Raw genomic sequence first — 22,655 nt, 5'->3', positions numbered from 1 at the left:
TATGTGTCTGTAGGCCATCTGGATGTCCTCTTTGGAGAAGTGTCTGTTCATATCTTCTGCCCATTTCTTCACTGGATTATTTGTTTTGTGATTGTGAAGTTTGGTGAGTTCCTTGTCCATTTTCGATATTAGCCCTTTATCGGATATTATATTTATTTTTAATACCATGATTCTAACCAAAGCCCAAAATCATTTATCAGATCTAATATATTATATATTAGTATTTGGATGTAAAAACTTAAATCCAATGACAAAATTATTTATTTTAAAGATGCTTTTAGGACTTACTGAGATAATGAAGGGAACCGCATTAATTATTTCCAGGATGAAGGGTATTCGTAAAATCTGTTCCCAGATGTTTCCCTTCCAAGAAAGAATAAATAAAAATGAAAGTTAATTATACTGAATCCCATTAAAGGGGAGAAAAGACAGCACTCAGAATTTCTCTAGCAAGAATGCATACATTAACAGAATATCAACTCACTTTATAAAGATATAGCAATGACTTTTAAAGAATATTTTTCGGGGCACTTGGGCTCAGTGAGTTGACTGTCTGGCTTTGGCTTAGGTCATGATCTTGCAGTTTGTGGGTTCAAGCCCCACGTCAGGCTCTGTGCTGACAGCTCAGAGCCTGGAGCCTGCTTCGGATTCTGTGTCTCCTTCTCTCTATGACCCTTCCCTGCTCATGCTGTCTCTCTCTCTCATTCTCTCTTAAAAGTAAAATTAAAAAACATTAGAAAAAAAATTTTAAAGAGTATTTTTCTAAGTGTAATTGTACTCAATTTTGTGGTAAGTTTAAAAAATACAGCAAACACTTAAAGTAATTCTTGAATATTGTATGCAACACATTTTGATCATACAACATTTCATGAAAGAAAGATTATAAGTAAAAATAAAACAAATATTAAGGAACTTACAGAATCAGTAAAAAAGTGATTCAATCTTAATGTTTTTACTATACGAATTACATTCACAAACTGTAAAGCATATTAAATAGTTTTGAAACACATACACTTGTTAATGTTTGATGGTATTAACAATGGTTTTATATTGATAAAACTTAAAACAAGGGCTTTTTCAATCATCTAGATTCTAGTCTCCCAACCCATATAGTACAATAATATTAATCAAAACTGGCACCATAATTTGTGGTGCTAGTGCACAGTGAAATTCAGGGTATCTTATTAACAACTTATTAACAATTTCCAGAAGGTAACATAACAATATTAAAATAAGAGCAGGCCCTTCTAAATGTATAGCACTGTGCAAATACACGTGTTACGTACCCACAAACTTGACTCTGATATAAACAGGTTAATCACTGAAACTTTCTCAAATGGTGTCCCATGAAAAAGAACTCTGAACTTCCTAAAATAGTTTATTCTTCTATGAAGAGATCTCCATATTAAAAAAGCAATTGGAAATCTGGGTCCCTGTAATTTCCAATTACTTTATAACACTGGCTTCAGAACGGGGAGTCTTTGTTAATTATCCTTGAGGCCCCAAAGGCTTAAAACATTAAAGTGATATAAAATACTTCTACATCACAAAGCAAGGTTCTATGTTGGCTAATGTCCATGTACACAAATATTAGGTACTAAGTTTTACTGTATCTTGTTCATTACCATCTCCAGGCTATATAAAAAGTGGTAGAGGGAGCAGGTGGAAGAAATGGGAGCAATGAGAAGCCTTCCATACAGAGAGGTTAGTGGTGCTTTGGAGCTTCTCTCATCACTTCAAGCTAAGTGAGAAGGGCTCAAGAGAGGAACTTAAAGAGCTGGACTCACACAGAGAGACTGTATTTGGCTAATGCCTAAAACATCTAAATATGAAGAGAAAATAGTGCAACAAGAAAGAGGGCTGAAATGAGAGCAAGTCACACTTATGCCAATTCTAAAACAAAAGTACTTGTTTTCTGGGGACCAGACATGGACCCTAAAGAATAAAGCCTATGGCCATTTTAAAGGACTCTACACTCAGGAAGGCTGTGCACTTGAATGTACGCCTCAACAGATGGCGACCACAGGACTTTAGTCACAGGCATCCAAGGAGCTTCAGCCAAAGGCCTAAGGAAGACCACAAAAGCCCTACTTTTTCTGCCATGCAGGACAACCCGTCAGACTACACTTGTGCCAGTCAGGCACCGTCATCCCAGAGGCTGACTTTGCCCCATTCCGTGTGCCTCCTCAGCCCCGGAGGGACCAGAATCAGCAGTATGAAATAGGAGAGGAAGTGAAAACAACTGACAGCCCCTACAAGGATTCCCTGTCCCACACAGGTCTGAGCCAAGGATTAGGTGAAGCCTTAACGTGGATGAAAATTTTCATGTTTATATATATTGACCATAACTTCTTAAATTACTAAAACTGAAATTTGCTTTGTGATTGAAGAAACTCGAAAATATCTGAGACTTGTCGGAGATATCATCTGATCTGCAGGGATCAGGAGAATGTGTGGATTTCACAAAGTGTAGGAAGACTAGAGTCATTCGTACTTTCAATGAGTCAGGCATGTTTAAAAAACCAGTTATAACTGATTTTAATTAGGTCAAGATTGTGTGTGTGTGTTTGTTTGTGTGCAGGTTAATATCACCATTTCATTCATCAGTTTTTTACATGGCTCAGTTTGCAGAATGCTAAACATTTGGCTTATTCTGTCCTTGGTGTATTTTTACTGCTGATTATATATCTGTTTTTGGTGTCAATGGCTGTTCACAGGGAAAGATAATGATGTGATCAACAAAAAGAAGAGTCTGAAAACAGTGACCACTGGTGATATGGAAAGCTATGTCTATTAAGACACAGCAAGATTATATCAGTTCTCGTAACTATGAGACACTTTGGAAAAACTTAGTTCATAGTAAATAACCTTTTTCTTGTAAAGAGTCATTCCTTTTTTTCTAATGTTTATTTCTGAGAAAGATAGAGAATGAGCACGCTCATGCATGAGCAAGGGAGGGGCAGGGAGAGAGGGAGACTGAGGATCCAAAGCAAGCTCCGCACGGACAGCAGAGATGCTGACACGGGGCTCAAACTCAGGAACCATGAGATCATGATCTGAGCCAAAGTTAGATGCTTAACCCACTGAGCCACCCAGGCACCCCAGCAAAAACCTTTTCTATCTCTGATGGCTTGCTTCATTTCCATTTGTAATACTTCAATTTTATTTTGTGATTTTTTTCTCAATTAAAAAAGCCTCATAAACTGGTATTTGACTTAAGTTAATTTCCAATTTATCTTCTACATTGAAGCCAAAGACTCATTCTAAAATGTCACTGCCAACACAAAGCAACCAAACTACTCCTTATATTATATGAAAGTTCATAATCTGGACTCTGGTTACTGGTCTGTTTCGAACTTACTATACTCCTATTTCCATCTTGAATTCAGCCACAGATTCATCCACACTGAATTTTAGAGGCTTAGGTCATAGTTTTATAACTTTGCTCATATTTCTCCCTCTGCTTGGAATGCCCTACTCTCTATGCCTTTACCTGTACTCTCCTGATAAGAGTTTGTAACATTTTATAAACTACTTGTTTCTATGCCTGTTAAGGATCAAAAATATGTTAATGAATAAAATAAACTCCCAGATATTTTAGACATGCTCTTCCCTCTCTTGGTATAATTGTGTTATTTTTTTAATAGTGTATTTACTTTTGAGAGAGAGGGAGAGAAACAGAGAGTTAGCACAGAGACTGTGCACACTAGCAAGTGGGGTGGGGAAAGAGAGAGCAGGGGACAGAGGATCCAAAGCGGGCTTTGTGTTGGCAGCAGAGAGCCAGATGTGGAGCTCAGTCTCACAAACCATGAGATCATGACCTGAGCCAAGGTCAAATGCTTAATTGACTGAGGCTTCCAGGCACCTCGGTGCTATTTTTTTTAACATAAGTATTTACATTTCTTTCTATTAGATTCAAATAGAAACACTTGAAAGGATTTTATTGTTCTAAGCCTACCTAAATAGCTTTACATTAGTTGTTTAACTTGCAAACACAGAGTTCCAATGGAAAGTTTCTGCAGGAAAGTATTTTAAGAGTATTTGGCTACATACCTATCTCAGGAATTTCATCTATGTTTCAATTTCAACTTCTTTGTTCACTTTTTTTTTAATGTTTATTTATTTTTCAGAGAGAGAGAGAGAGAGAGAGAGAGAGAGAGGCAGAGCATGAGCAGGGGAGGGGCAGAGAGAGAGGGAAACCCAGAATCTCAAGCAGGCTCCGGGTTCTGAGCTGTCAGAACAGAGCCCGACATGGGGCTCAAACTCACAAACCGTGAGATCATGACCTGAGCCGAGGTCGGATATTTAAGTAACTGAGCCACCCAGGCGCCCCCTCAACTTCAACTTATTTTCACTAATAAACCAATCACTTCTAATGCTGTATCTCTAGCCCAGATCAATATTGTATCTCTGAGATTCTGCTTCATCTCCACTACTTAACCCACTGCTTCAGACAAAAGCCTCAACGGCACCTTGTGTGGAGTATGTCTAGAAATAAAATTTATGATTTTTGCCCCGATTGGTTCGTCAGTAACACAAACCAAATATCCTGGAGAAACCTTAACATCTTCCTTTCCCCAACTACCTAAGTATGATGGCTAATAGTATCTCCTGATTCATAAGTAGATACTGAGTTTGACTGTTCTTATTCTAGCTCCTTCCCTCGCTTTGGCCTGGTCAAGGCTCCCAGCCGGCCTTCTCTTCATTCTTGTCCCACTTTTTCTCACCTGCCATATTACCTGGATTTTTTTTTAAAGGCACAATCCATTGAAGGTGCCAATCCACTGAAAATGAATAATCTTCACACTAAGGGCTAATTTTCATGATCTAAAATTAGACAGTGAGGCAATATACTCATTGCTAAAAATAAATGAATGTCTTTTTATTGTATTCACTAGGTTTAATTCTAAGACCTCAGGTTTTTCTCCTGAACTGAAAGATACATGAATAAATATTTCCCCTAAAATTAGCTAATAAAAAATAAATATAGAAAGTATTCCTCACTTTCTTTGAGTGATAGGGAATCTAACTATGGACCTACATTATAAAAATCCACATAATAAAAACAACTATTGTGAAAAAAATGTATCCACAGAATGCCATTATGTAGAGAAGCATTAAATAAAATCCAAAATGCCCTTCAAAATTATGTTACTTATTTCATTTAATCTTATTTTCACAAAGGAAGAAATAAACATGTCTTCTTCCAAAAGATAAATTATTTTTAAATTTTATTTTAATTTTAATTTTAAAAAGATTTTAATGCTTATTTATTTTTGAGAGAGAGACAGACAGACTGTCTGTGGGAGTGGATCAGAGAGAAAGGGAGACAGAATCCAAAGCAGGCTCCAGGCTCCAAGCTACTAGCTTAAAGCCCAACGCAGGGCTTGAACTCACAAATGTCAGATCATGACCTAAGCCGAAGTCGCACACCCAAATGACTGAGCCACCAGGTGCCCCTAATTTTATTTTTTTTAACTAGGCTCCATGGCCAATGTGGGGCTTGAACTCAGGACCCTGAGATTAAGAGTTGTACACTCTACCAACTGAGCCAGGCAGGCACCACCCCCACCCCCCAGCAAATGGTAACTTCTTTAAAAAAAAAAAAAAAAAAAAAGGAAAGATATTTCTTAGGTAGCTTCCTTTAGATGTTCTAAGCGTGTAAAACTGTTTTTCTTTTATTGACAGAATTCAGTAAAATATAAATAAACATTAATCCAACCATTCTACAATATTTGGTATGGACATCACTGTCATTAATCAATAAAAATGTAGGAAAATAGGTAATTTTCTAAAATTTATCAGGCTTTTATTTTTATCATAAAGGAAAATGGAAGTTTGTAAACTATTTCTAGGTACCTCCAAAAAGTACTTAAAAAATTATAAGATGTATGATAATTAAATTGTTAGTCCAGGATATACCAAGAGATTTTTTAAAAACACTTTCTTCTTCAGTATTAAAAATACCTATATTCAAAATGCATAACTAAATAAACTGTTGACTTATCCTATGGTAGCCTTATTTTGTATTTCTAGTAAACTGAACAATATTTAGAATTACCATTCCCATGGTATCATAAGCAGAATCATCAGTATCTAGGAATCCTTTCCTTTACCAAATCTTTTGTTCCTTGACAAAAAGGAGCCCATCGTGACATTTGACAATCTCAAAACTGTTGCTTTTTGTCAAGTGATTATAGAAAAAAGAACTGCAGATTTATCAGAAGCCTTCTAGGTATGTTGGGTTTTTGTTTCCAGAATTTTGGAAACTATGCTGGGGTTTGTTTTCATTTCCTTATGACTTAATGAATGTGTGTATAAATAGAGTTCTATTTTGAAAACAGTTGATGAGGACCTAGAGGGTATTTATGGTAACAGAATAAGAACTTTATTCCAGGCAGTCCTGGGGCTGTTGTGTCAAGTAGCTATCGCACGCGTGGAATGATGTTTAAGCACAGACCTGCACTTCTGTAGGAGAGAGGACAAAATTAGGTGATATCAGGGACTTTTAAAATTATCCGTTGACTTCTACATGCACTTTAAAGGGCTTTTGCTTATTTTCCTTTGCTCATCATTCTCGGTTTTTCAAAAACTGTAGTCTCCATAATAGTTTAAACTATTTTAATTGCTAAGAATTAAGTCGCGCTTATTTTAGAATGCTTAATTTCAAGAATTATAAAGTGCTTACAGAATACTCTATTAAATTTATTTTCACATTTTATATGTACACATGCATATTTTCTATAAATATTCACATTATCTGCATATATAAAAGTAAACAAATGTAAGAAAAATAACTACTAATTTGCTATTAATAAATATTTGAGAATGTAATATCCCAGAACAATATTAGGAATATATCCAGGTCTAATGTAATATCTATTTCTACATATCTGTCTATAATTTTTCTTAAAAATCTAATTGGAGAGGAAGAGCTCATTTGAGATTCTGCTATCCAAATTTGCCTTAGTTATAGTTACCAAAGACTTAATTTACTCATGTCAAATATTGTATTCAACAGTCTGTGCAGGGGTAAAAAGAGTCTATGAGTTTGACTGAATTTATGAGAGGAAAAAGAAGGTAATTAATAGCAACATTCCTTCCAATGTCACATAATTCCTTTTTATCCTTTGTTTCCTTGAAACACGCAAAACTCAACTACCATTGACTTCTCCACCATCTAAGCCATTAGTGTTTATGAAGGTCAGAGGGAAATATACATCATCTAGCTCTTATAATGCCACAAGGTCTCATAATGCTTTGCTCTCGTTTTATAAATGGCAGGAATTAATTAATTACAAATGTCAACATCATATGATTACAATGGAAAATTATCTTGAATATGTTTCTGTTTCTTAAATGACTTTTTAAATTAGGGCTAAGAGTTTCATTAAGCACCAAAGTTAATTTCATATTACCTTTTGGCTAGAATTTAGAGCACATACATTCACAAATGTAGATTAATATTTTAGCCAGTTATATATCTGTACATACTCTAGAACTAGTGGAAGAGGTTAATTCATTTACCAAAAACACCCATGTGCCTAATTTTTTATCATGTCATTTTTTGTATATTACATTCAACTTTCATCACATACTTGAACATTAAGTAACTTCGAAGATAAACCCTTGAATATTAATTCACTTGATTTGTATTTTGTTCTTCTAGGTATAAAAAATCCAGATTTGTCAATCAGTATATGTTTATAGAGCACCTATTTTGACAAAAAGATATATTTATAAGCCAATAAAAGATCTTTCTCAACATCTTAATCTAAACAATTCATCATCGAGTGAGTAATAAGGTGATTTAAGGATGAGTGACTACCTACATGTAAGGTCTTGTAGCTTCCTTTCTCTAACTTCAAAATATTCTTTCATGCAACATTTTCCATCTTCTGTGCTCTCAGTGCTCTCATTAGGAACCTGAGGTCTACTGATTCATTCCAAATGGAATGTATCCAAATGGAATGAATCAGTAGACCTCAGGTTCCTAATCCAGCTTATTCTTATTTTATATAAAATTTGCTTTGTCTATTATTTTTTCTGGTCCCCTCTACCTACTTTCTATAAGTAATGCAGATTTTTTTTCCATCATTGGCAATCTTCTCTGCCTCATTTGACCACTTCTAGTGAGCTCCTACCCCAGTCAACATTCTTCATTTAATGCTTTTTATTCTCAATTGTACACCACTGATATTTTTTTCTTACAGGTGAATAGCAAATGATTTTCTAAACTGTAAATCCAGTGACCTGTCTCAAGCTTCTTACTGAACTTGAAATTCCAATGCTTTCAGATAACTCTTTTCTTCCTTAGAATTTTTAATATCCAATTTTTTCTCACAAATACTAAATCAACTCATCTATATATTTTTTGGAAAGCCCACATTCTTTTCTTTCTATACTTTCTAATTCACTAATCTCACCTCATTATATATTAGCATTAGTTTCTTCAGATGGAGTTAAGGTTATTTTTTTTAATAAAGCAACAGGAAAAGGTGAGTTTGTAAGGATTTCTTGTTCTAAGTTTACGGTTAAAAGTAGCCTAACAAATGATCTTCAAAACCTTATGTCCTAAGAGTGAGAAAGCAGTTGATAAGCTAGATAAGAGTTCCCCCAAAACATAACCTTTAGTAGGACATTTGTTGATACAGAAATGTGAACTGAACGTTAGTGATGAGCATAACAGCCCAGCCCTTCTGAAGTCTTTCTGCCCTTCCTGTCTATGTCTCTGTCTTCCCTGATTATTCTGTTCTTCTTCCAACAACCACAATGTAAGCATCTTCATCCAATCAGAGTCTTAGCTTCTCCCTATTATTATCCCATACTTCATAAATTTGTATTCTTCCTCCACTATCTCTGTGAAAATGACTTCCACATCTTCAGTCTGTGTTCCAAATTCTCATTTTTATTTGTCTGCATGTTCTGACTACCCATTTGTCCATGAGCACCTCAAATTCATTATTTCCAGAACTATTTTCATTATTGCATCTATCCTGACCCCACTCTGAATTTTTTCCTAATGTAATTTTTCTTAGTTTTACTGCCATATTCCCAGTTATTTGAGTTTAGAAAATGTTAAAGGGTTATGTGGCTTTACCTTTTCCTCCACTTTTTCAACCAAACAGACGATGGTTTCTTTAGTTTCTATCTTATGTCAACTGTCTTTCCTCTCACCAGCTAAAACCTCCCTCCCAGTCTTCCTTTCTTCAATTGTCTTAATTGAGCACATGGCCTTAGTGCAATGTCTCTCTGACCTGTGCTGTGCAGATGTTCTGAGCTAATACTCCTAAAACTTAATTACAATAATAGAACTCTCATGCTCAACATCCTCAATGAAATTCCCATTATATGTTGTCATACAAGGCCCTCACAATATTGTACCAAATTTTCCCAACCAATGTTTTCCCAAACACCACCAAAATTCTTCCCAAACTTAAATACTTATTCTTCTTCCAATTTTTTAGGCACATCACTTCTTTTATGCCTTTGCTAATTCTATAAATCCTTAGGGTCTTGCCTTTCCATCTTTCCTTATTCAACTCACTGATTCAAGGACTCCGCTTCAATCAATCAGGTATTTTCACCCTATGATATGACTCTCTCTACCAACATAAACTTAATTTTCACCTCACTGAAAGTACCTCATATTCTGTTTTGCATTCTTATTATCTGCATAATTTTCTCCTACCTATCCCCCTTTCTAGATGGAAACTCATTGAGAGAAAAACAATGCACAGTATAGAGCTCTTCATCAAATAAATATTTTGCTAAATTGTTCCAGCCAAACAAAACCTCACCAAAAATGAAAAGAATTCATTAAAATAATTCCTAACAGATATTTTTTTGCTCCCTCAATATTGTTTATACAAATGAGGAAAAGAGGTTAAGAACAATTAAAAGTCAAACCATTCTATTTGCTTGCCTCTTATGAGTATGTATATAATAGGTAATTAGCCCACAGGAATTAGTGAAAGATTTTCAAGCCACCAAGGAAAACATTACTATATAACTACAGATTTTTATCACATACTACAGAGGCTCAAAATAATTAGAGAGGCTTAAGAAGAACTTGCTTTATTCCCAGGGTACAAATTATAAATAGGGGAATACTGGGTAAATGCTAGTAATGTGTCCTATCAGCAGAAAATTTCTAAATAAAATAACTTACCTTATAACTGAGATAACCAAGTAGTATTGTTTCAAATAGACTTATCAATGCCACTGAAACCTGGAAAAAAAGTACTATAATGAGAAAATGCAATAGAATTTTAAAATATATATACATATACATATACATATTCAAGATTATAGTACTTTCTTTATAAATATTTGCATATATGTATTTGTACATACATATTTGTATAATATACAGATAAAGATGTAAGGAGGTATTATGTGGCACTTTAACGTCCATATACACAGGAGAGGTTGCATCCTATTCCCAGCACTACAAGCTTAGTATTATAATTTCTAATACTCCTTAGTAAATGCTTGTTTACTATCTCAAATATAAATGTGGAATTGGAAGTGTCAGACTAGCTGGAGCTTGGGGCATGATCTGTAAAGATTAGGTTCTTTTGTGTATGTTCCTAATATGCACAATCACACACAACTGCCCTCTCCCAGCAACACTTCTACCATCTCTAGAACATTTACCAAAAATATTCCTTTAAGAAAATAAAGGAACATAAGCTTTGAGTTGAGTGATACATTCTATCCTATCACCCACCTCAAGCAAAATGCAAGCGCAGCATCCTTGAATGCTAAACAAAATAGTCTATGTCAACACTTCAAGGTACTTTCAGATTTTATTTGAAAGAACTTCTTAACCAATTCCCCTTTCACAGTTGGAAAAACATGTCCTAACCCTCCTAGGCAAGTTTCCATCTTTTTATACATTTGCTATTGTGTATACAATTTCCACTGCTGTTCAACCAAAAAGATATGATTGCACAACAGGAAAAATAACTATAAAAGATACCCAAATGATTTTGTATTAAATACTCTCAGCACTTTGGGGGTAGATGAATACAAGAAAATAAGCAAGCATAAACAAGAAATGACTCAGAGAACAATTATGTTTGTTTACAGACTTTTGAGATTTCAAACAATCTGCATAAGAAAAGCAGATACACTGGAGTTTTAAATTTTAACTCCTGTTGGAATGAAAACTTTGATTTAAGTGAATATCAAAACAAAAAGACAACAAAAAAGCATATGAATGCATGGCAATATAAGTAAATTATACGTAGGGTAGCCAGACATTGTTCTGATGTTAAATGCACATCTCTTAGATTTTCCCTAGTTCTTTAAATCATAATCATCTGTGCTCTTTTCCCATAAGTAGTGTTAGAAGATACCTACAACATTTGTGGCATGGCTACTCAAAATCCTATTTGAAAATGAGCATCATCGTTATAGTAAAATATCACTATTTGATAAGAGCAATTTGAATAGATCAAAATGTGTTTCAAGGCCATATACGACTACTCTGAAAAATACCAACTTACTTTAAATGTGCATCTCACTGAAGGAAAATATGGGAATCAAGCTGGAGATTAATAGACTGCATTTTTAGTAAACAGTTAAATATTTGAAAGGGCATTTGTAATTAATGACATTGCAATGCAAATCAGTGTAAAAAAACATAAAATACAACTTGACTTCAAAAAAGTATGAAATATCTAGACACGGTAAAAATGTGATTTCATAATTATGATCACAACGCATACATAATTAAAATAATTCATCATCAACATTAAGCTTTAAAATGCACAGACTTTACAATCTTCGTGACTTTAAAAGACAAACAGAACATTTTATTTTAGCATATTTTAAAGGTTGTTTATAAACAGTGAGTTTTAGACTTAACAGTCTTCCAATTTGTAATTTTTTTTTACCTTTTTATCTATTCTTTGGATAACTTCCACATTTGAAAAATAACAGAAAATAAAAAGTATCTGTAGGAGACAGACAGGCATAGAGAAGATAGAAAGTTGTAAAAAGTTTGCTGGGCATAAAGTTCAATAGAACGAGGAACAAAGAAGAGCTACAGAGGACTCTAGGGAACAGCTCAGCAACATAATTCAGACATGCTGTCCTGGCTCATGTTTTCTGACTCTTTCTTCAGGACCCCTTTTATATCAGAAGATACTTTTTGTCTTATTTACAATATTATCTGTTTAGGGACCAAGCTCTTGCTATTGATTATCGAGTCATTAATTCATTTGTTTATTCATTTAATAATTATTTATTGAGACTCTGCTATGTTCCTGACACTATGGATATAAAGTACAAGAGCAAACATGGTTATGGGATTTTGATTACTTTTTCAAGGATTATGTAAGGTGAATGCCTAGAGTAGTTTGGGGAACTTGTGGTGCCTTAACATGCTGCTTTGCTCTGGTTTTCTCCACACCTTCAAAAGCTTTCTAAAGTCAAATCCTGATCAGAAGGGAATTCTCAAAAAGTAGAATGCAGAGCTCAAGCAAACAACGATAGAAGTAAAACCGTTTGTCTAAGATGAGCATTAAGATTAAGTAAGCAATAAAGCAAATTCATTTCTATTATCAACAGTTTTCTCTCCAACAGTATTTCTCTGTGAAATATGATTGAATCCAACAATATATATAGGGATAAAACAAAATTGTACATAACCTGTAAGCCCCATAAAGGTAGACTTCTGTTCACCCAAAAGATATGAGACCTATAAAAAATGATGAAATATTAATTTTTAAAACATGAAAAATGCACTCATTTTAAATTTTAATTGACGTTGGAGATATTTAAATAATGTTTCATTAAAAGACAATAAAATATCAAAATTTAAAAAACTTTATATTGTTTCAGTTTTCATTTTGATAATATTCATTTTTATTCCAGGAATAGAAAACGGCTATTTCTTATAAAGCATTCCTAATTTCATTTTCATTCTCATGTTAATGTGAAAGAAAAGATAATGTCCTCTTATTTAAAGAGTGATTATGGCAAGGTAGAAAAACCTCAAATCCTTTATTAGTCAAATCTCCGTTGAAAAGTCACTTAAGGGTCTGCCATAAACTCTAAGAGTTTATTATTTTAACACCACTAATATTTTGACAATACAAATTTAACAGTATCAGTAATCAGAATAAAGTAACTCATAGAACACAGTAACATTTCAGATTTGGATTTGTATAAAATTTATACTTCCAAAAAAAATCTGTGGTGAGGTTAGCATAAAACCTTATGCAGGATGAAGAGCAACTATCCTTAAATATATCCTAAAAATCATATAATCCCTGATGTTAGAAGTTTTCTATACTCTTGAGGAAACACCATACACTTGTAATGTCTCATTAAGTATAATTTTTTAAGGCAGCTTCAAGCATAGCATGCAGTTGAACTCAATGGCCCTGAGCTTAGGGACCCTGACGCCAAGAATCACACGCTGTATCAACTGAGCCAGCCAGGTGCCCCAACTAGTTATAATTTTTAACTATTTATACCCTACTGTTGCCTACATTTTTTTGTATACTGCTGATTCAAATGAAAGTCACTCACAGCAATATAAACTGCTCATGAAAAGATGAGAAGAGTTATATTATGCTGCCAAAAAATGCAAATAAAAAAGCAAGAAACCATACAAAACATAACAAAGTCTAATCACCACTTATCATTATGAAGTTTGGTGTATTTTTAAATCTTTGAGGTATTTCCTTTTGGAATATGTTGACAATAACGCAGCAATAAACTCTCTAAAATTTTAGTTTTTAAAAAAATTACAAACTTTAAAATACCATCCAAAGAACCTACTAACCTTATTAAAGTAAAGTATTCTGTTATTCCAGAATGTTGCATCTACCTGGATAACTGATATCTTCAGTTGCTCCAAACCAAACCCGTGACTTTTCTCTCAAAAATTGGTCCTCTCCATTTTTCACTTCTCAGCAAATGACACCCAATTCCATTGTTTGGTTACCCAACAACTTAAGCATTATTAGATTCTTTCCTTTCCCATATTTGCAAATACTTAATATACAAGTCATCAAAACTAGAGTAGAATATCTGTAGAATGCATCTACCTCTCTTCATCTCAGCTACCATAATCATCTTAATCTAACCTACCACTTTTTGCAACTGGGACTCTTGCAAAAGCCTACCAACTAGGAACTTTCACTTCTTTTTGGCTTCTAATTACTACGACACAGATTCTTGCCAAATGTATTGTAGGTCACATCACCCCACTATGTATTGGCACTATACTTTTGTTAAGATAAAGACCAAAACTCTAGAATGGCATTCTTAAACTTACTCAACTGTGACATGATCCTTCCTAAAACACCGTTTTCTACATGAGCTCTTCCCTTATCCTAGCTCTCAGCTCAGATTTCTCAGGGACGCCTTCCTTGAGGCTGCCGCTTGATCAATGTAGTCAACTAATCTTTTTGGCAATGTCACTCACCACATTTCTCCTGTCATTTATATCGATTGTAGCTTTACATTTATTTGCCGATGCATTTCTTTAGTAATTATCTATTCATTAAACTGCAAGTTTCCCTAAGATGAAACAGAATGTCTATTTTACTTACCATTATAGTCCCAATGTCTTTATGAGTACATGCCTATAGTAAGCTAGGCATTCAGTATAAACAAATTGATGGCACCATAAAAACAAAAATATAGCTGATGAGTTCACAACACTGACCTTTCCAAAACACATCTCTTATATTCTCAGTGACAGGATATGTAAGCCGAAAAAAGGGTATGGACACAGTTTTCATACATGAAAATGATGTGACACAAAAACAGCTAAAATTAAATAAATAGTAATCTCTGGAAAATTATAAAGTAAATTTTGAATCAGAAGCTTAAAAGCATTTTCAAAGATAAATTAATACTTGATATGGAATTACTAAAAGCTATTTATCAAACAATTAACATTTCCTTTGGTCCAAGATGTTGCTTTGATAGGTCCTAAAATGTCATAGAGTATTTAAATTTAAATAAAACTTTGAAGAAAAGCTTTTTCTAGACAAGACTAAGTCATGTGGAATAGGTTTCATAATCCTTAAAAACACATTTCAACAAAACTCTAATACATAAATTGCAGTGTGAAATGAGATCTTCAATGGAGATCATCTTTTCCACCAACTTACTAAGTGCTAAATTGGATACATACAAAGAAGTATAATGAATAAATTCTAGTAAAAACTAGTGCCCACACTCTTCTTCATAATGTGAATTTATCGTGCAAAAAGAATGTAGGATCTAATTTGCACATTTCTAGATCACTTCCAGACATAGAAGAAGTGAAAGTGAACATGGCAATCAGACCATAATTCCAAAGACAGCTTCAATCCCACTGACAATACAGAACTAGGAGGGGAAAATACCTGTACAGGAATATTTTTGTAGCATTATTTGTAGTAGGAAAGTAGCTGGAAGAGAATTAAAGTAGCCTTATCAGCAACGATAGCAAAAATAACATGAATGAGAAAAAAGTCATTGAAAAAAGACATATATAATATTGTCCTAACTATATCAGTATGAGCGTGTTATATGTACATGTGTTCACACAGAGAGAATTTAAAAATATTGCTCACCAAAATACTAAAAGTACTTATTTCTAGGTGTTGATATGTTAGGTAATTTTTACTTCCTTTCCTTGTCATAGGTATTCATCTAGTAATATAGTATTACTTGCCATAGGTATTCATATAGTAATAATCATGAAAAATAAAATAAATTTCATTTTTTTAATTATAAAAAATAAAACAAGAGTAACTGTAAAACAAAGTTTATATGATTCAGTTGTTCAAATTAAACTAAGTTTATAGATAAAATCCATGTTTGAGGCATCATTATGAAAACTGGAAGAACCATACCACACAATGGAAGTTACAGCAACAGTTAAACCTAGAAGGTTAACGATCTGTAGCCTCAGCCACTTTTCACAGCATGCTTATTTATGGCTTCTCCAAAAGGTAAGAAAATAGCTGCTAAAAATGTCTGATAAGCTTTGGCAGCTGAGACAGAAGTCCAGGGCTGAATATGTTAACCAGAAGAATAAAGCATTTGTTCAGCACATGAAAGTAAGAGGGTCAATATGAGGGGCACAATTCATATGAAATAACCCTGTGACACAAACTTGAGATGATCACAGAGTGATAGCTCTCCAAGACAATGAATACAAGCTTGTATTGTATTAACAAAGTATAATTCCCTAAACCAGGGTGGAAATGATAAAACTCTCCTAATCATAACAAATCCCAAGAACTGAGTACTAGGTATGGTGTTGGGCTCATATCTCAATGACATATAAAATTTAGTGTGTGTCCGAAACCAAGGAGACCAGGATACTGATCCATAGTATCGTCTTGACAATATATTAGGGATATTTTTCAGTAACTGATTCCTTTCAAAACATTAGATATACATCTACCAGGCTAGACAGCCTATCGTCGAGGTGATACAGGGAGGAGTAAATACTAACTCCTTGAGCGACTGGACTTTAAGAGTCTTTCTATTACATTAGCACTGGCTTAGGCTCTCTCTCAACATTCTTCTCCCCTCTCCATGGTATAGAATTGAGCACCCAAAGCCACTCTTTAGCCAAAGGCTCCATTTCTCAGCCTTTGAGTGAGAGTATGGTGATATGCCTGATTCTCATCAGAGATCAGACAGTAACAGACAAGTAAAAGTGATGCTTATCATTTGTTCAACAATAATTTCAAGAAGTGTATATATACTTTCTCCATGCTCTCTTTACCTTTCTGAAAGCTGTAGAGAATTTTTAGGTCGCAGCATCTAGACACAAAATAAAAGCAGTCTACATACATGATAATGTACTTACATGTTATAGATCATGTGCATGTGTGTATGTGTGAATCAGCAGAGAAAAGATGTACACTAAGAACACCAGCATTAGACTCTAGTAAACAAAAAAAATTATTTTGAGTTTTTGATATTATGTGTTGGAGCACTTGGAGCTACTTTAATCTCTACTGTAACCAATGTATATGAGAAAAGAAAAGGTCTACATTACAACATTCTTTCCTACTGGTCACCAAATATTTGAAAGATATTACCAAAATTTTATTTCTCCTTTTAAAAAGTGTTACCCTAAAGAATAATCTTTAAGATATGAACGTCGTTTAAACACATTTGATGCTCTCTTAGGCACTGATTTTCAATGAAAATCCAAAAACTATAAAGTATAAGCACATTCATATACTTCTTACCTCTGTCTCTATCCCTTGATATTAAAAACTAATAATACTTCCACAATTTTTAAAATGGAAGAGAATGCATTTGTTTTGACACACAATGTAGAACTATAAGCATCAACAGGCAAAGAGTCCATACCAATGGTTCATCTCTCAATGAAATTCATAAACTACATCCTGAAGGTGTGTTTACTTTGCTAATGCTTTCAAATTATTTCTTACAAACTGTGATGTTCAGTAGCAAACAATTTAACAGTGTGGACATCATAGTTTGTCACTTGTACAATTTCATACATTAACAATAACATCATTTCATATCCTCAGTTTGTCTATACTTGCAACATTTTCATATCAATTTTGACTCTGGAGGGACTTAAAAATAAAGCAAAGCAGCACAAAATATCCACAGCTTTGTTATGTCAGAAGCTCTAATTAAATAAATCTCTTAGCTGAATTAGCCTCATTATTTTAAAGTAGAGCCTGTGCCCATAAAGGCCACTTCTGTTTTTCATTAACCAATACTGCATTGACTGACAATGGGAACTGAACAGAACATTGTATTCAAAATGGAGCCATAAGTTATGTTGTTATGTTTTTTAATAGCAGTAATCTGGTTTTTCAAATGTATATCCTCTATAATTATGGCTAAATATTCTCAGTAATATGACATAGAAGTTAATTGTAGGAAACTTTGTTCCTCTTAATGTTTTTCAAATAATATAATTTTACTCTGCCATCATCCTCCAACGCCCTTTCACCCGTAGAGAGATTCTATCTTGCCTAAATTTATGTATTTCAGATCGCTCTAATGTACATTTTATTTATAAATCACCAAGTTTTAAGAACAATTGTGGTGTGTGTTTAGAAAGAAATGTAGTGTGACCACTTTTAATAATACATAGACATAAAAATGTAATAAATATTAATATGCACTGCCACCTCTAGCCAGTGGTCCTTAATCATCTTGATTGTGCAACACTATCAGTAAAACTTTTGAACATAATTCCATTATTCCATTAACTCAACAACATCCCCTGACCAACCAAGTCTTACACTAAGTATGAGAGCTACAGAGGCAAATAGAATATGGTCCTTGCCCTTGGTAAGCATATAAAGAGAACAAATAAGTAAATAGTAAAATTAAAGGCAATGTGGTAAGTGTTGGGACAGAAGTGGGGGAGGGGTAGCAGAGAGGCTCAGAGAATCCCTAGAAGCTACTCCTAACCCAGAGTAAAATTGAGCTATACATCATGATGTCAGGTAAGAATTTCAGATTAGGTATTATCCAAGAAATTGCTACCCTGAAGGTCCAGAAGTCCTGAAGCAAGTTAAAAAGGAGTAGGTAATGATGTGGAAAACAAAGGCAGAAGGAAATGGCAGATTAAATTAAATTTCCTTATAACCTGCAGCCCATTGACAAATACTTGAGGCAGGCAGAGCAAAATTTCTCCAGGAACTCCCTACTGTCTTAATGCTAATGCTTTTCTAGAGGGAAAAACAACCTTAGCTTTGCCATAGCTAGGCCTCCAATATCCTGCGAGTCTTCTTTAGCATATGAAAACCTCATCAGAAACTTCCCCTGGACTTTACCTCCCCCAACTCCAGAGTATATAACCAATCTCTCCTCGTGGTCCTGGGGCACCTCTTTCTGCTCATGGGTCCTGTCCCATGCTGTTAATAAAATCACCTTTTTGCACCAAAGATGTCTTCAAGAATTATTTCTTGGCCGTCAGTTCCGGACCTCCAAACCCCATCATCACTTCAAAACCTCATCAGGTAGGAAGACACAGGAACAGAAAACAGAGGTCCAAGAAGACAAAGCAGATTATGCAAAGGCTCAGAGACAAAGGAGCAAACAAACAGTATGTTTAAGTGGCTTCAGGTAGGTGATCTTGGCTGGATAGGAGGTGAGGTAAGGTAAGCAAAGGTCAGATTATAAAGGACCTTCATTTGTTCAGTTATTCACTCACTCATTTAATAAATAACTACTGGTTGCTGGGTGGCTCAGTTGGTGAAGCATCAAACTCTTGATTTCAACTCTCATGGTTCATGAGTTCGAGCCCTGCATCTGGCTCTGCACTGATAGTGTGGAGCCTGCTTGGGGATCTCTCTCTCCCTCTCTCTCTGCCCCTCCTCTACTTATACAGGCTATCTCTTCTCCTTCTCTATCTCTCAAGAGTAAATAAATGAATTTAAAAAAATAACTACTTAGAGTTAAATTTGTGACAGGTTCTAAGGATTCAGATCATCATCAATGCCTCATGGAAGAGCTATTGCAATCCATGTGAAATACACAGGAAACAAAACAAGTATAGTATGTATAACATATGAAAGAGATAAAGGCAGCAGAGAAAAGTTAAAAGGGAAAAGAAAAAAATGTATTTGAGGGAGTCTTGTGAGGAGAATACAATTTTAAACAGGATATTTAGGTAAAGCTTCACTGAAAATACAATTTTGAGTAAAGATCTGAGGAAGTATGCCTTATGTTATCTGATGGAAGAGAATTCCTGACAGAGGGAACAGCAGGTATGAAGGCCTGAGCCGGCTTTGTGTCTGGTATGATCCAGAAACAGAGAAGAGGCCAATGTGACGGGAACAAAATCGGTGGGGGAGGAGGAGGAGGAGAAGCAGTTACAAGGAAGCCATAAGAAGCACCTCGGCATTCAGAGCACAGCCATGTCAAGATCCAACTTAGAGTCTACAGAAACACTGGCTGCTATATTAAGAATAAACCAAAGAGGAGCAAAGGCACAATTAGCAGGACTAATTAGGAGGGCTCCAGCAATGCTCAGGTGACAGAAGATGGCCTGTGCCAGGATGGCAGCACTGAGAAGTGATTCTATGCTGGATATATCTTGAAAGTAGGAATGACAGAATTTTCTAAGGGGTTTGCATATGCTGCAGAGTGTGAGACCAAAAGAGAAGTTAAGAATAACTCTAAAGCATTTGGCCTGAGCAACTGTTAGGTTGGAATTTGGTTCTGCTAAAATGTGGAAGGCTGAGTGGGGCAGGGCTGGGGGAAGGACAGAGCTGTCACAGGCTGAGATGTGGAAGAGCACAGAAGAAGCTGATTGGAACAGGGCAACTGCGAAACACCCAAGCAGAAAAGATGAATACACAGTTCAAACTGCGGGAGAGGGGGAGGCGGGGGGGGGAAGGGGCTGGCTTCTGTGGCCAATGACTTAATCAGGGATGAAAGGCAAAAAAAAAAAAAACACCACACAATAGTGCTGAAGGCCTCAAAGTAAAGAGCAAATATAAGAAAATTTCTGCTTCTCTGTATGTCAGATGGGAATAATAAGATTAAGTGCATATTGAAGGAAATAACATAAGTAAAACAACTAGTCCAATGCCAGAAAAGACCAAGAACTCCAAAATATACAACCTTTCACAAACTGAAAAGTCCCTGAGAATAGTGAATGTTAAACCTTGACTCACAGAAATATAAATACATGCCAAGTATTCAATAAAGATAGAGTGGGATGGCCATAATTATATTTCATTAAATAAATTAAAATTGTATAAAGAATGATCACATAAATTGTTACATAAGAAACTTTTAGTTGTTAATTTTTAATCCTTTAATAAATACAGAATAATTTTCACGGTCTACACAAGCTGAGGAGTAACTGATTCATTTAAATGCATATTACATTGTCACTTTCCATTTTATTTTAATCTTTTGTATTTCTCAATTTTCTTAGAGCGAACTTCCACATGAAAAAACAGTTGTACAAAAGTTAGCCATCAAATGTTTTCTGCTTTGAAAATTATTTTAAATTTAGTGGGTTGGACAGGAGCTCAAGGTGGTGACGAGTTAAAAATTATTCATGCTATTACACAGACAGTTCCCTTCCCTACTACTTCTAGTGAAGGACAGAGCCTAGAAAAGGAAGTCTACAAATGAACAGAAATGCAATTTAAGAAAAGCAACATGATAATGAATGAAAAACTAAGTTTAAAATAAGTCAATAAGTCATTTAACTCAAATAGTATAAAGAGCTATCCAAGCTAAATCTGAGACATAGTCATGCATTCCAGTACATGATGGAGGGCTTCCAAAGTCAGTAGACTTTTGCTGTTGTTGTTGTTGTTCTGGGGTTTTTTTGGTTTGCTGCTTTTTTTAGATTCCATTAAAAAAGAAATCATATACTATTTCCAGTTTTTCAACTTATTTCACTTAATATAATGCCCTCAAGGAATATTTAAAAAGAAAAGGTAACACCTAGCGAAACTGAAAATACATATAAAGCTGGCATACAAAAAAGTACACCTTTTTGGAATATATGTAAATCAAGAACAGAAAAGTATATGGGTCTTATAGAGACTAACTCTATATTAAGCAATTACTTAGAGCAATTTGGTTAGCAATACAAATTATATGGGTAGGTATCCAGTGTTAGCATTAGATAAAAAGATCATAAAAAAGATATTTATTTTCTTTAAAGAATGTTTTTTCTTTTTCCTTTCTTTTTCTTTTCTTTTCTTTTCATTGAGCTTATTTATTTATGTAATCTCTACACTCAACATGGAACTCAAAGTCATGACCCCAAGATGAACAGTTGAACACACTCTTTTGACTGAGCCAGTCTGGCACCCGAAGAAGAGATGTTTAAAAAAGAACTTATAGGGATTATATTCATGTATTAACTGAAAGCCAGATCAGTTTACTTGTGACAAATACCTAAAACATCCTTAAGAAAATGAGTTCCACAGAACATTCTTCAAAATTATTATACAATTTAAAATCATCAAAAAAATGTTGTTAAAGTTCAAAGACATCTTACCATTCATTTCCTTGTGACGGGTTTTCTAGTAGCACTCGGATTATGTATAATAAACAGCTTAATAATTTGAGAGAAAAATTGAATAGACGAATTCTTAGACCTTTAAACAAACAACAAAAATTTAATCTTCATTTTAACTTAGTTCACAAAAGACTTAAAAAATTTCCAACAATAAAAATTTTAAGTATAGCACTTAAATTGTGTTTAAAAACTACAATACCATAATTGTCTAAACCCTTAAATTTTAGACATTTGAATTTTAATTAACTAAATATTGAAACAAAAAGTGAGATTGAAAGACTGCATGCACTACAAATGGCCACAAATATTATACCCAAGAATAAATCTAGTTTTGAGCACTGAGAAGCCACAAAAATCATGACTGGTTCAGATATGCTTAGAAGTGCAAGCAATTTTTACATCCATGAATTTTGGAATAAATGTTAGCTAGCTAGAAAATCTAGCTGCTTACAAATTCACCATATAAGTTATACTTCTTTTACCTTCAGAACACCTTGCAGATTTGATTGTAGAGAAATTATAATCATGTATATAATTATATACTATACACTCAGTAATTACATAATTATAAAAGAATCATAATAGCATTTGTTGGAAAGTATATACACACTCATACACATTTTAGTTCAACCAGTTG

At 34.3% G+C, this 22,655-nt stretch overlaps 1 protein-coding gene across 3 annotated transcripts in view; it reads right to left on the bottom strand.

The window, feature by feature from the left end:
• Positions 1–22,655, bottom strand: part of KCNT2 (potassium sodium-activated channel subfamily T member 2) — a 340,818-nt gene that overhangs the window by 224,992 nt on the left and 93,171 nt on the right. For all 3 annotated transcript variants that reach the window (XM_029933172.1, XM_029933173.1, XM_029933174.1), the window contains exons 3-6: positions 21,998–22,097; positions 12,661–12,709; positions 10,172–10,231; positions 289–363 (exon numbers count right to left, since the gene is read on the bottom strand). In XM_029933172.1, the coding sequence (XP_029789032.1) occupies positions 289–363; positions 10,172–10,231; positions 12,661–12,709; positions 21,998–22,097 (284 nt within the window). The remainder of the gene's footprint in view (positions 1–288; positions 364–10,171; positions 10,232–12,660; positions 12,710–21,997; positions 22,098–22,655) is intronic.

The sequence above is a fragment of the Suricata suricatta genome, chromosome 3 (assembly GCF_006229205.1).
Source record: "Suricata suricatta isolate VVHF042 chromosome 3, meerkat_22Aug2017_6uvM2_HiC, whole genome shotgun sequence".
NCBI classification, from domain to species: Eukaryota; Metazoa; Chordata; class Mammalia; order Carnivora; family Herpestidae; genus Suricata; species Suricata suricatta.
Note: the sequence above shows the minus strand (reverse complement) of the source record. Positions and strands in the feature narration are given on the sequence as shown.